Source organism: Neomonachus schauinslandi, chromosome 13 (genome assembly GCF_002201575.2).
Source record: "Neomonachus schauinslandi chromosome 13, ASM220157v2, whole genome shotgun sequence".
In the NCBI taxonomy this organism is placed as follows: Eukaryota; Metazoa; Chordata; class Mammalia; order Carnivora; family Phocidae; genus Neomonachus; species Neomonachus schauinslandi.
This window is the reverse complement of record NC_058415.1, coordinates 41,351,139-41,366,664: the sequence shown is the minus strand read 5'-3', so window position 1 is coordinate 41,366,664 and position 15,526 is coordinate 41,351,139. Positions and strand designations below refer to the sequence as shown.

General features: G+C 38.7%; 1 protein-coding gene across 1 annotated transcript in view; it reads right to left on the bottom strand.

Moving 5' to 3' along the window:
* CCDC171 (coiled-coil domain containing 171) overlaps window positions 1-15,526 on the bottom strand; it is a 310,199-nt gene that overhangs the window by 40,126 nt on the left and 254,547 nt on the right. Inside the window, exon 24 of the mRNA XM_044920762.1 lies at window positions 167-319. Within this exon, the coding sequence (XP_044776697.1) occupies window positions 167-319 (153 nt within the window). The remainder of the gene's footprint in view (window positions 1-166; window positions 320-15,526) is intronic.

Here is a 15,526-nt window from a genome sequence, read left to right as displayed (position 1 = left end):
TTGCCTTTCTTTCTTCAAAATTTTCTCCACACTAACAATTTTACATTGCTTAATTGATCATTTACCCTAAATGATATATATTGGCGAGTGATCTTATGAGCAATAAAAACATGAATGTAAACGTGACCCCAGACACAAAGAAGAAAAACAATGTTGCAGGACTTACTGATTGTAAACTTTCATTTTCACGTAAACAAGCCGTGTGAAGTTCTGATTTCAACGTTGCAATGTGACTTCGGTGAGATGTCATTTCCTTCTCTAATGTAGCAATTCTAGCGCTTGCAAGCTGGTAGACATCCATGAAACTTTTAATCATAGCCTTAAGAAATAAATATAATGTCACATACAATTCAAATAAAGATGTCCCTAAAGAAGAATTTCCATAATTTGAAAGCAAAATCATTAAAATTTTAAAATAAACAACTTTTCATCTTTCTTTAAAATAATAAAGCTAACCCTCACATTTTATATTGAGAACAGGGACTATTTTAAGAAAGTTTGGAAGAAAATAATTGAGACTTCTTTTCCAGAGTATATATTTAAATGAGATGTACTTTGATCTATTGTGTTTAAAATTTAGAATGCAATTTTTAAAAGATGGCACACTTATTTCCTTTGTGAAGTTAAATTCAAGTTGTAATTTGACCTAAATTTCAATCTTAAGACACACAACAGATGGATATATAAGAAAGATATTTCAAAATGAGCTGAGTCAGTAAAACTTTCAATCCACCTAAAAAAACAAATGGTTTGAAACAAAAGGAGCTGAAATAATCCTGTAATTTGTTTAAGAGTAAATAATGTGACTCTTATATTGTACAAAAAAAATTGTATTCATTCATATAACAGAGGAATGTTCTTGTATTATACTATGTATAATAAAATACAAGTGTGTGTAAGTTTTTCTCCCCCCAAATAAGTTATATTTGGGGGATTGTTAGACCTCTGTATTACATTTTAATCACATTTTATATACTTTTTCTTCTAAAGCAACCGGTAGTGAATTTTAAGTCCAAGAACACTATCACACCTTTTTAAAAAAAGTCTTTCAAAATACTTCAAATATAGCAAAAACCAAATATTTCAAAGATATATTCAAATATAATGTTGTATTATTTACAAGAAAAAAAAAGTTCTAACCACAGCAACAAATGAGTAAAATGGTAGACAGTCTGAGAATTTCCAAATTCTATTCAATCTGAAGGGTCTGATTTGGAAAAGTTTTGAGAAACTAGATATTTGAGCAATTCTGAATGCACATGAAGTAATGTGGTGACCAAAGAGTACGAAACAATGCACACAATGTCTGAGAAACAGAAGTAGGTTAACTATTTGTAGGTAAAAGTAAGAAAATTCACACCATTTCACCTAATAAATTCCTATTTGCCCTAAAATATTAAGTTCGGACACCATCCCTTTCAAGAAACCTCTTCTGAACCCAAAGGCTCTGTTAACATTTACTCTAGCTCTCTTTGGGGGCCCCTCATGCTTGCGTCTACTATAACGCTTATTGCTTTAGCAGAAAGGTTTACATGTTTATCTTTACTAGACTGAGGAGCTCCTTAGGCCAGATACTGTGCCTAATCATCTCTGTATCATCAGGGATGTTAGTGGCCCACAGTGAACACTTGTTTGAATGAATGAATGAGTGAATGACTGGAAAAGATTTTTAAAAACCCACAATTTGAAGCCATATGTTGGCATAAAATATCTTATAGGAAAGGATGAAGATATTCGGGGAAATATAAACTTAACACTCTGACGTATAAATTATTAACTATACTTTGTTCAAATCAAAAAAAGAAGTGAAAGCATAGCTGTCAGTGCAAAAGGACAGAACATACAGAAGAGAATTCTATTTCCCAACACTGAATGAACATCGTATGACGCCATGTTTGGGAACGTCTCTACCTTACTTGGAGTCATTTCAAGGTGAGCTTATAGCTAATACTAACACAAAATATTTCCCCAGGTTTCAAATGTATGTAAAAGTCAGAAACTATAAAATCATATCTGCTTCTTCCTATGCCAAGTCTCTCTCCACTCTTATAATTCATTCATCTTCACCAGGTGGTGAACCAGGAATCACAAGTCCTATTTTGGTCCGGTCCTCACTCTACCACTTACTTAGGCTTTGCGCTCTTGGGCGATGCCACGTCATCTCTCTGAGTTCCATTCTCTCCCTCCATGAAATGGGAAGAAGGGTCATTTTCTTGCCTACTTCCAAAACTGTGATAAGGCTCAGGTAATTAAAAATCTAAGGCAAGGCCATTCTCTTCATCCTTCAACTACCATTGCAAGAAAGCCCTCCAAAAATGGTCAACTACTGAATTTCATGGTAGTATTACTTTAGGTCTATTTTTAAGTTCTCCACTAAGATCTTAACGAGACAATTTGTGATAGGTGGTTTGTATACATATTGTCTTGTGGGATTAAGGACCTGAAATGTATAAAAGGCGCAAAAACATGTATAAGTGTTATTGAATAAAAAAAAGGAAGTATTCTTCTATCAGTAATAGGCTCCTGAATTATGATTTCACTGTTAAGGCATAATAGAATTGGCCTCTAATATTTAAAGATAAAAACCTCAACACTTCAAAAGTTATCCTATTTCCTAAATTTAGAGAAACATATTTCATGAATTCTCATGGACATGATACTCTTAAAGGAATAAATAATAAAAATGATATTCCTTCAAACCTCTTTTTAAAAAAATAAAATACTGGGGGCGGAGCAAGATGGCGGAGGAGTAGGAGACCTGGATTTCGTCTCCTCTCAGGAATTCAGCTGGATAGGGATCAAACCATTCTGAACACCTACAAACTCAACAGGAGATCGAAGAAAAGAAGAGCAACAACTCTCTGAACAGAAAAGCGACCACTTTCTGGAGGGTAGGACGTGCGGAGAAGGGAATCCGAGGCGATATTCGGGAGGATAGACGGCGGGGGAGGGGCCTCCGTCGGCCGCTTCTGGCAAGTGATAGAGCCGCGGAGCACAAAATCGGAACTTTTAAAAGTCTGCTCCGCTGAGGGACGTCACTCTGGTGGCTAAGCGGGGGGTGGAACCCTCCGGGACAGTGTGGTCTCAGGACCCTCGGGGTCACAGAAAGACCGGGGGGGACTGAGTGTGGCAGAGCTCCCAGGTATCAGAGCAGGGAAGCCGGCTGCAGAGGCGGAGCCCAGGCGCGGGCTCTCAGCTCGGGGTTGCCATAAACTGTGATCCGCGGCACAGTCAGGCCCCTGCTCCTCCAGCAGGGACCCAACAAGCGGCAGATCCGGGGAGACTCCCCTTCCTCCCCCGGGAGGAGCGGCGCGGGAGCGCACTGCAGGGATCTGCTGGGTTTGGAGACTCCACACCGAGTCAGGTGCCACAGATAGAAACGCGCGGTCACAGGCCGGGTGAGCACGGAGTGCGGCCGGAGACCGGGGAGACGGGAGTGACTGACTGCTTTTCTCTGGGGGCTCACTGAGGAGCGGGCCCCAAGTTCTCGGCTCCTCCGGGGCGGAGATTGGGAGGCCGCCATTTTCACTCTCCGCCTCCAAAGCTGTACGGAAAGCTCGCAGGGAACAAAAGCCCCGGAGAGCAAACCCGAGCAGATTACTTAGCCGGAAGGGGGCAAGGGCGGGGCAATTCCGCCTCCGGCAGAGACATATGGAAACCACGGCAACAGGCCCCTCCCCAGAAGATCAGCGAGAACAGCCAGCCAAGGCCAAGTTTACCGATCAATGAGAACGGCAGAACTCCAGCGCTAGGGGAATACTGCACATAGAATTCGTGGCTTTTTTACCATGATTCTTTTAGTCTTTCAAAGTTAATTTTTTTTTAACTGGTTTTTTTTTTGAATTTTTCTTTTTCCCTTTTTCAACCAACATCTTATCAATCCCTTTTTTTATTTTTTTTATTTATTATTTTTTTTTAAAGATTTTATTTATTTATTTGAGAGAGAGTGAATGAGAGAGAGCACATGAGAGGGGGGAGGGTCAGAGGGAGAAGCAGACTCCCTGCCGAGCAGGGAGCCCGATGCGGGACTCGATTCAGGGACTCCAGGATCATGACCTGAGCCGAAGGCAGTCGCTTAACCAACTGAGCCACCCAGGCGCCCTCAATCCCTTTTTTTAAAAAAACATTTTTATTTCTCATTTTTAGAGTCATATTCTATCCCTTCATAGTAGTTACCCGTATTTTTGGCATATATATATAAGTTGTTCTCTCTTTAAAATTTTGAGATAGTTTCTTCTAACAGATCAAAATATACCCTAAATCTCTAGTATATGGTTTTTTCTACTCCCCTGCCCGATCACATTCTCTCCCTTTTTTTTTCTTTTTTCTTTTTTTAAATCCTCTTCTTTCTTTTTTCAAACAACTTCTTATCAATTCCTTTTATAAAATTTTTTATAATTTCCATCTTTACAGTCATATTCCATCCCTTCATCATATCAACCCTTATTTTTGTACATCTATAAGTTTTTCTTTCTTTAAAATTTTGGAAGGCACTTTCTTCTAAAAGAGCAAAATACACCCCAAATCTAGTGTGTGGCAGTGATCTATATACCAGCCTGATCATATTTGATCACATTCTGGGTTTTTTTTGTTCTTGTTGTTTTGTTTTGTTTGTTTTTATCTTTATCTTTTTCTTTTTTTTCTTTTTCTTTTTTCTCTCTTTCTGTTTCTTTTTCCACTGCTTCAGGTCTTTTCTGATTTCTTTAGAGTATATTTTCTGGGGACGTTGTTACTCTGCTAGCATTTTGTTCTCTCACTAATCTATTCTCCTCTGCACAAAATGACAAGACAGAAAAAATCACCTCAACAAAAAGAACAAGAGGTAGTACCGACTGCCAGGGACCTACTCAATACGGACATTAGTACGATGTCAGATCTGGAGTTCAGAATCATCACTTTAAAAATACTAGCTGGGCTGGAAAAAAAAAATGGAAGTTATTAGAGAAACCCTTTCTGGAGAAGTAAAAGAGCTAAAATCTAACCAAGTAGAAATCAAAAAGGCTATTAATGAGGTGCAATCAAAAATGGGGGCGCTAACTGCTAGGATAAATGAGGCAGAAGAGAGAATCAGTAATATAGAAGACCAAATGATGGAAAATAAAGAAGCTGAGAAAAAGAGAGATAAACAACTACTGGATCACGAGGGCAGAATTCGAGAGACAAGCGATACCATAAGACGAAACAACATTAGAATAATTGGGATCCCAGAAGAAGAAGAAAGAGAGAGGGGGGGCAGAAGGTATAATGGAGCAAATTATAGCACAGAACTTCCCTAATTTGGGGAAGGAGACAGGCATCAAAATCCAGGAAGCACAGAGAACCCCTCTCAAAATCAATAAAAATAGGTCAACACCCCGACATCTAATAGTAAGACTTACGAGTCTCATAGACAAAGAGAAAATCCTGAAAGCAGCTCGGGAGAAGACATATGTAACCTACAATGGTAGAAACATTAGATTGGCAACAGACCTATCCACAGAGACCTGGCAGGCCAGAAAGGACTGGCAGGATATATTCAGAGCACTAAATAAGAAAAATATGCAGCCAAGAATACTCTATCCAGCTAGGCTGTCATTGAAAATTGAAGGAGAGATAAAAAGCTTCCAGGACACACAAAAACTAAAGGAATTTGCAAACACAAAGCCAGCCCTACAAGAAATCTTGAAAGGGGTCCTCTAAGCAAAGAGAGACCCTAAAAGCAAGATAGACCAGAAAGGAACACAGACAATATACGGTAACAGTCACCTTACAGCCAATACAATGGCACTAAATTCCTATCTTTCAATAGTTACCCTGAATGTAAATGGGCTAAATGCCCCAATCAAAAGACACAGGCTATCAGACTGGATTAAAAAACAAGACCCATCAATATGCTGTCTGCAAGAGACTCATTTTAGAACCAAAGACACCCCCAGATTGAAAGTGAGGGGGTGGAAAACCATTTACCATGCTAATGGACACCAAAAGAAAGCTGGGGTGGCAATCCTTATATCAGACAAATTAGATTTTAAACCAAAGACTGTAATAAGAGATGAGGAAGGACATTATATCCTACTTAAAGGGTCTATCCAACAAGAAGATCTAACAATTGTAAATATCTATGCCCCTAACATGGGAGCAGCCAATTATATAAGGCAATTAATAACAAAAGCAAAGAAACACATTGACAACAATACAATAATAGTGGGGGACTTTAACACCCCCCTTACTGAAATGGACAGATCGTCTAAGCAAAAGATCAACAAGGAAATAAAGACTTTAAATGACACACTGGACCAAATGGACTTCACAGACATATTCAGAACATTCCATCCCAAAGCAATGGAATACACATTCTTCTCTAGTCCCCATGGAACATTCTCCAGAATAGATCACATCCTAGGTCATAAATCAGGTCTCAACTGGTACCAAAAGATTGGGATCATTCCCTGCCTATTTTCAGACCACAATGCTTTGAAACTAGAACTCAATCACAAGAGGAAAGTCAGAAAGAACTCAAATACATGGAGGCTAAAGAGCATCCTACTGAAGAATGAATGGGTCAACCAGGAAATTAAAGAAGAATTTTAAAAATTCATGGAAACCAATGAAAATGAAAACACAACTATTCAAAATCTTTGGGATGCAGCAAAGGCTGTCCTAAGAGGAAAGTATATAGCAATACAAGCCTTTCTCAAGAAGCAAGAAAGGTCTCAAGTACACAACCTAACCCTACACCTAAAGGAGCTGGAGAAAGAACAGCAAATAAAGCCTAAACCCAGCAGGAGAAGAGAAATCATAAAGATCAGAGCAGAAATCAATGAAATAGAAACCAAAAGAACAGTAGAACAGATCAACGAAACTAGGAGCTGGTTCTTTGAAAGAATTAACAAGACCAATAAACCCCTGGCCAGACCTATCAAAAAGAAAAGAGTAATGACCCAAATCAACAAAATCATGAATGAAAGAGGAGAGATCACAACCAACACCAAAGAAATACAAACAATTCTAAGAACATATTATGAGCAACTCTATGCCAGCAAATTAGATAACCTGGAAGAAATGGAGGCATTCCTAGAGATGTATCAACTACCAAAACTGAACCAGGAAGAAATAGAAAACCTGAACAGACCTATAACCACTAAGGAAATTGAAGCAGTCATCAAAAATCTCCCAAAAAACAAAAGCCCAGGGCCAGATGGCTTCCCAGGGGAATTCTACCAAACATTTCAAGAAGAATTAATACCTATTCTTCTGAAACTGTTCCAAAAAATAGAAATGGAAGGAAAACTTCCAAACCCATTTTATGAGGCCAGCATTACCTTGATCCCAAAACCAGACAAAGACCCCATCAAAAAGGAGAATTACAGACCAATATCCCTGATGAACATGGATGCAAAAATTCTCACCAAAATATTAGCCAATAGGATCCAACAGTACATTAAAAGGATTATTCACCACGACCAAGTGGGATTTATCCCTGGGCTGCAAGGTTGGTTCAACATCCGCAAATCAATCAATGTGATACAGTACATTAACAAAAGAAAGAACAAGAATCATATGATCCTCTCAATAGATGCAGAAAAAGCTTTTGACAAAGTACAGCATCCTTTCTTGATCAAAACTCTTCAGAGTATAGGCATAGAGGGTACATACCTCAATATCATAAAAGCCATCTATGAAAAACCTACAGCGAATATCATTCTCAATGGGGAAAAACTGAGAGCTTTCCCCCTAAGGTCAGGAACGCGGCAGGGATGTCCACTATCACCACTGCTATTCAACATAGTATTGGAAGTCCTAGCCACAGCAATCAGACAACAAAAAGAAATAAAAGGCATCCAAGTCCGCAAAGAAGAAGTCAAACTCTCACTCTTTGCAGATGATATGATACTTTATGTGGAAAACCCCAAAGACTCCACCCCAAAACTGCTAGAACTCATACAGGAATTCAGTAAAGTGGCAGGATATAAAATCAATGCACAGAAATCAGTGGCATTCCTATACACCAACAACAAGACAGAAGAAAGAGAAATTAAGGAGTCGATCCCATTTACAATTGCACTCTAAACCACAAGATACCTAGGAATAAATCTAACCAAAGAGACAAAGGATCTGTACTCAGAAAACTATAAAATACTCATGAAAGAAATTGAGGAAGACACAAAGAAATGGAAAAACGTTCCATGCTCACGGATTGGAAGAACAAATATTGTGAAGATGTCAATGCTACCTAGAGCAATCTACACATTCAATGCAATCCCCATCAAAATACCATCCACTTTTTTCAAAGAAATGGAACAAATAATCCTAAAATTTGTATGGAACCAGAAAAGACCGCAAATAGCCAGAGGAATGTTGAAAAAGAAAAGCAAAGCTGGCGGCATCACAATTCCGGACTTCCAGCTCTATTACAAAGCTGTCATCATCAAGACAGTATGGTACCGGCACAAAAACAGACACATAGATCAATGGAACAGAAGAGAGAGCCCAGAAATGGACCCTCAACTCTATGGTCAACTAATCTTCGACAAAGCAGGAAAGAATGTCCAATGGAAAAAAGACAGCCTCTTCAACAAATGGTGTTGGGAAAATTGGATAGCCACATGCAGAAGAATGAAACTGGACCATTTCCTTACACCACACACAAAAATAGACTCCAAATGGTTGAAAGACCTCAATGTGAGACAGGAGTCCATCAAAATCCTAAAGGAGAACACAGGCAGCAACCTCTTTGACCTCAGCTGAAGCAACTTCTTCCTAGAAACATCGCCAAAGGCAAGGGAAGCAAGGGCAAAAATGGACTATTGGGACTTCATCAAGATAAAAAGCTTTTGCAAAGCAAAGGAAACAGTCCACAAAACCAAAAGACAACCAACAGAATGGGAGAAGATATTTGCAAATGACGTATCAGATAAAGGGCTAGTATCCAAAATCTATAAAGAACTCATCAAACTCAACACCCAAAGAACAAAGAATCCAATCAAGAAATGGGCAGAAGACATGAACAGACATTTTTCCAAAGAAGACATCCAAATGGCCAACAGACACATGAAAAAGTGCTCAACATCGCTCGGCATCAGAGAAATCCAAATCAAAACCTCAATGAGATACCACCTCACACCAGTCAGAATGGCTAAAATTAACAAATCAGGAAACGACAGATGTTGGCGGGGATGTGGAGAAAGGGGAACCCTCCTACACTGTTGGTGGGAATGCAAGCTGGTGCAGCCACTCTGGAAAACAGTATGGAGGTTCCTCAAAAAGTTGAAAATAGAGCTACGACACGATCCAGCAATTGCACTACTGGGTATTTACCCCGAAGATACAAAAGTAGGGATCCGAAAGGGTACGTGCACCCCGATGTTTATAGCAGCAATGTCCACAATAGCCAAACTGTGGAAAGAGCCAAGATGTCCATCGACAGATGAATGGATAAAGAAGATGTGGTATATATACACAATGGAATATTATGCAGCCATCAAAAGGAATGAGATCTTGCCATTTGCAACGACGTGGATGGAACTGGAGGGTATTATGCTGAGCGAAATAAGTCAAAAAGAGAAAGACATGTGTCATATGACCTCACTGATATGAGGAATTCTTAATTGCAGGAAACAAACTGAGGGTTGCTGCAGTGGGGGGTGGGGTGGGAGGGATGGGGTGACTGGGTGATAGACACTGGGGAGGGTATGTGCTCTGGTAAGCACTGTGAATTGTGCAAGACTGTTGAATCTCAGATCTGTACCTCTGAAACAAATAATGCAATATATGTTAAGAAAAAAAAGAAGAAGAATGTAGGAGGAGGGGAAGAATGAAGCAGGGGAAATTGGAGGGGTAGACGAACCATGAGAGACGATGGACTCTGAAAATAAACTGAGGGTTCTGGAGGGGAGGGGGGTGGGAGGATGGGTTAGCCTGGTGGTGGGTATTAAAGAGGGCACATCCTGCATGGAGCCCTGGGTGTTATGCACAAACAATGAATCATGGAACACTGCATCTAAAACTAATGATGTAATGTATGGGGATTAACATAAGAATAAAAAATAAATAAATAAATAAATAATATCATTACAATCAACTAAAAAAATAATAAAAAAATAAAATAAAATACTTTTTTGAGAAGTTACATCTAAATTTTTATATGGTGGATGGAACAAAAGTCATAATTATTTTGGCTCCTTTCTTGATCTACTTTTAATAACTAAATCCTAGGGGCACCTGGGTGGCTCAGTCATTGAGCGTCTGCTTTGGCTCAGGTCATGATCTTAGGGTCCTGGGATCGAGCCCCGCATCAGGCTCCCTGCTCTGCAGGGAGCCTGCTTCTCCCTCTCCCACTCCCCCTGCTTGTGTTCCCTCTCTCGCTGTCTCTCTCTCTGTCAAATAAATAAATAAAATCTTAAAAAAAAAAAACTAAATCCTAATATCCAGTGCAGTATCAAGAGAAACCACATATTACTTCTTTATAACACTAAAAAGAATATAATAATAATCTGTTTTTTGCATAGGATTTAGAATGTTAAACATTTAAAATCTTTCAAAGCATTATTTCATTTGAGAGATGAAAGCAGTTTTTTACAACACGTATATATCTTTTCAGAGCAACAACGAGTAGTGGTAAATACAGCAGGTGTGTTTCACGGTGTAAATACTACACTATAGTATGGTGGGGGGTAGGAGTGTCAGTGAAATCGCAGTCATTCAAAGAAGCACCAAACCTTTTGAGGAATAAAGAATGTTAACTTCCAATATTAAAAAGTGATGCAAACTACGTAACAAAGGATTCCAGTGAAAAACCCAACTCTTTAATACAAAAGAAAGGTGTCAAGTTGGTTGAAGTGGAAATGATAGTCTGAACCAACTGAGAGAGGGGGTGGAGGAGGAAGGAGTGAGCATCTAATGACTTCTGTATCAGTCTCCCAAAGTCTAACTCTTCACAACACACCTCTCTCCAGTATGAAAACATCACATCTTTTTATATTAGCAAACAACGACAGAACAGCATGATACTGTGTTCAGCGTGCCCAGCACTGGAGAATTTATCCCGTGTCATCTTTGGCCATAGGGATTTTGACGGTACCATGCCGTGAGAGATGTATCTCAGTGGGGCTTATCTAGTTACAGGAGAAACAGAACAAAAGACAGTTTCTGGACAAGAATAGTCTTTTGTTACAGAGATAATCTATAGTACTTACCAGCAACATAACAAGATGAGAGAATCCAAACAAAATTCCACATCCTATATCCATTTTAAGGAAAAGTGTGTTTCAGAATTCACAAAATTCTGAGATACAAGTAGGTGACTGTCACTTGAGCATTAGAATATTATTTATATAATTTGTTATGTACATCTTATTATGTAATTTAGGCTGACTTCAAAACTGGATTTCAGAAGAAATGGGATCCTTGGGAACTCGATGTCAGAAGGGGAGATTAGTGGAAAATGTCGTGAGGCCTAGATGCCAAAAGAGTAAACCTTTTACTTACATTTTTGAGGAACTGGGAAGCAAAAACCTCAGATATTTCCCTTTAAATATAACTATAGATATACTTCATTTCTATCTACTATATAAAGTAAACATACCATATAAAATGGATATACCAAATATGTGAAATATAATAAATCCCCATAAAACGGGGATAATTCCTATCTTATAAAGATTTTGTGAGCATTAAATGACTATTAAAACCTGAGAAGACCTTACCTATCTGAAACATAGTAAACCCTCAGGTAAATGTCGGCTGTAGTAATGATGATGCAATCAAATTAGGAAAATTATTATTTTAACTCATAAAACAAAGATTTAATATTTCTTTTTTTAGGATTTACTTATTTATTTTGGGGGGGACAGAGGGAGAGAGACAGAAGCAGACTCCCCACTGAGCACAGAGCCTGTGGGGCTCGATCCCACAACCCCAAGATCATGACCTGAGCCAAAACCAAGAGTCAGCCACTCAACCTACCGTGCCACCCAGACACCCCAAAGATTCAATATTTCCGAGGGGTATTATTAGACATAACGTAAACATTCTAAATATTAGATACTCTATACATATTGAAATAGTAAAGCCCTTTTGAACATAAAGAATTTTAGAGGCCAATGGATATTTACTTCCTAACAAGAGAACTGCCCACTGATAATAAAACAGTTCCTATTTATCATGTCCTTTTTTTTTAAGTTTTTACTTAAATTCTAGTTAGTTAACATAGTGTTGTATTAGTTTCAGGTGTACAGTATAGAGATTCAACGCTTCCATACATCACAAGCGCCCTCCTCAATCCTCGTCACGGATTTCACCCATTCCCCCCACCCAGCTCTCCTCTGGTAACCATCAGCTTGTTCTCTAGAGTTAAGAGTCTGTCTCTTGGTTTACCTCCCTCTCTCTTTTTTGTTTCCTTTGCTCATTTGTCTTGTTTATGAAGTTCCACATCTGAGGGAAATTACATGTCATTCTTAAGGAAGAAAATTTTACAGTGATAACATGCTCATAGTTTTTAGTATCAACTTTTGTTCATGAGCACCTGGAATTAAAGGAAAATTGTTTTCTTCATTATCAAGAAGTGACTCTGCTAAGGTTGCTCATTTGCTTTCCTTTCAATATTTTAGAAATGTAGGGAAAGGCAGAACATGAGAGCTGAAGGGCCTGTTGCTGGCAGTCTACAAACAGTAACTGTGTCCCAGGCAAGATCCAATCTAAGATCTGGATCAGGCCCTGTAGTTTGGATGTTTGGTTTCTGGCCCTGTCCACAGTTATCTGTTTCACCTTGACATTCCAGCAGAAAGTTGTGGAGGAAAGACTGTATCGAGATGGCAGACCGCCATCCACCTCCTTGCTTTACACACTGAGTGTGTGTGTGTGTGTGCACGTGCGTGTGCGTGTATAAAAGCTGCTAAGAATACCACCAGCCAACAAGAATTCTGAGGAATCAATAAGGAATAGAAAGTAGAAGGGACCAGAAACAAAATTTTGCAGAAATCCTGTCTAAACCACAAGCAACACTTCAACAAAGGAGGAACCAGGTCACAGGAGGGTTTGAAGCTAAGCATAATCAGCCATGAGAAGTGGGCTTATCCCTGAGACCTTTTATTCTCAATAAGAAGCTATTATTAAGTATTTTCAGTGAAAGAAATATGCTTTATAATTTTTAAAAATCTTGTGGTATAGGGACGCCTGGGTGGCTCAGTCAGTTAAGCATCTGCTTTCGGCTCAGATCCTGATCCCAGGGTCCTGGGATCGAGTTCCGCATCGGGCTCCTTGCTCAGTGGGGAGCCTGCTTCTTCCTCTGCCTACCTCTCTCTCTGATGTGAAATAAATAAATAAAATCTTTTTTAAAAATCTTGTTGTATAACTTTCTGTGATAATTGCAGTTTGGAAGTCTTATTCTGAGTCCCCACATGTACCACTCCCACAAAACATGGTTAAAAGATGAGACACATGGGGTGCCTGGGTGGCTCAGTCAGTTAAGTGTCTGCCTTCAGCTCAGGTCATGATCCCAGGGTCCTGGGATTGAGACCCAAGTCGGGCTCCTTGCTCAGCGGGGAGTCTGTTTCTCCCTCTCCCTCTGCTCCTCCTCCTGCTTGTGCTCATTTTCTCTCTCTCTCTCAAATAAATAAATAAAATCTTAAAAAAAAAAAAAAGATGAGATGCAAATGGCAGAAGGGCACCATTGGCTATGTTGTGAATCATGACACTCATGTTTCAATCCCATCAATTAAACAAAAGTTTTAACTGGAATTTTGGGTAGAAAATGACAAACTTCCCTGAATTAATCAATTGCTCTTTAAATACACCGTGTTTTTATATTTTTACAAATACATTTTATATTAAACATATATTTCTAACAAAGGCTCAAAACACACACTCTGGTTAGGAAATTATGCTTCAGAACTTTTTATGTGTACCTATATGAATTTTTATAAATTTAGATCATTTTTAGAAAAAAAAGTTGAGAATTCCAGAAATATTTTCATAATGCTTTCTCCATAAAACTCCTTCAATAAAGCAGTTAGTTTTGTTGTTGTTGTTTTTACATATGTCACTTTACTTTGCTATAAAAGAATATATTTTGTTTGGGGAGGGTTTTTAAAATAATTTTCTAAATAAAATGCTCTTGACAGCCACTTGCCATCAAAGAGAAGGTCCACCTACAGATTTGGAATCCTTCTTTTTTTGTTAAAGAAAATTACATAATTCATACTAAGTTAAGAGTACTTTGAACCACTCTGTCACAAGAAAACAACAACCTTATATAGAAGATTGTAAAGACTACTTTTTAACTCACTGTAAACTATTGTAAAGATTACGCTACGTAAAATAATTTAATCCATAAATTCACTTAACCAGACAGGACACATAACAGTTCATGTTGAAATGCACAAGAGGTAAATAAACAAACAAGGATACCACTCTCAGCCCCTCTGCACTGTGAAATCCTTCCACCTTTCCTTCAACACACCTCATAGGAACATCTATGTCTAAATAATGGACCAAGTGATATGCCAGTCCATACCAAAGAGATCTAGCACCGCTTAGCGGGGTGCTCTGCTCAGGGCCTCAGCCAACTGAAATTAAGGGTCAAATGCAGCTGCAGGCTCATTTGAGATTCAAGGTCCTCTTCCAAGCTTATTCAAGTTGGTGGCAGAATTTATTTCCTGAAGGTTGGAGAATGGAGGTCTCCATTTTCTTGCTGGCTGTCAGCCAGGATTACTCTTAGTTCCTAAAGACCTTTCTCATGTTGTTGCTGGATGGACCCCTCCTTTCTCAACATGGCTGTTTGCTTTTTTCCAGCCCAGCAACAGAGCATCTCCCTCACTTCACCTTCTTTTAAAAGGCTCATCTGATTAGGTCAGGCCCATTCAAGATGATCCCATATTTACTGGTCTTGCCCACCCTCAAAAGGAGGAGATTAATTATATGGTACCTGTACACCAGGGAGAAGGGTCTTGTGGACCATCTTAGAATTCTGATGATCACAGCCCAACCACACACCTTGCACAAATATTAACTCAAAATTGACCACAGACTTAAATGTAAAACATAAAACCGTAAAACTTCCAGGAAAAAAAAATAGGAGAAAATCTTTGGCATCTTAGGGCTTGAAGTGTTCTTAGACATGATAATGAAAGCATAATCCATAAAAGAAAAAAAAATCAATAAACTGAACTTCACCAGAATTAAAAACTTTTGCTCTCAAAAGATCTTGTTTCTAATATTAAAAGAAAGCTACAATAAGGGAAAATATTTGCAAACCACGTATCTGATAAAGAACTAGTTCCTAGAATATATTTTTTAAAAACTCAATAGTAAAAAGACAAACAATCCAATTAGAAAATGAGCAAGAAACACTACGATACTTTTTACCAAAGAGAACATACAAATCTCAAATAAGCACATTAAAGATTTTCAAAATCACTAGCCATTAGAGAATGAAAAAAACCACAGTGAGATAGTACCCCACACCTATCAGAATGGCTAAAAGAAGAAACTGTGACATCAAAAGCTGGTGAAGAAGCAGAGAAACGATCTCTCGTACATTCTGGTAAGA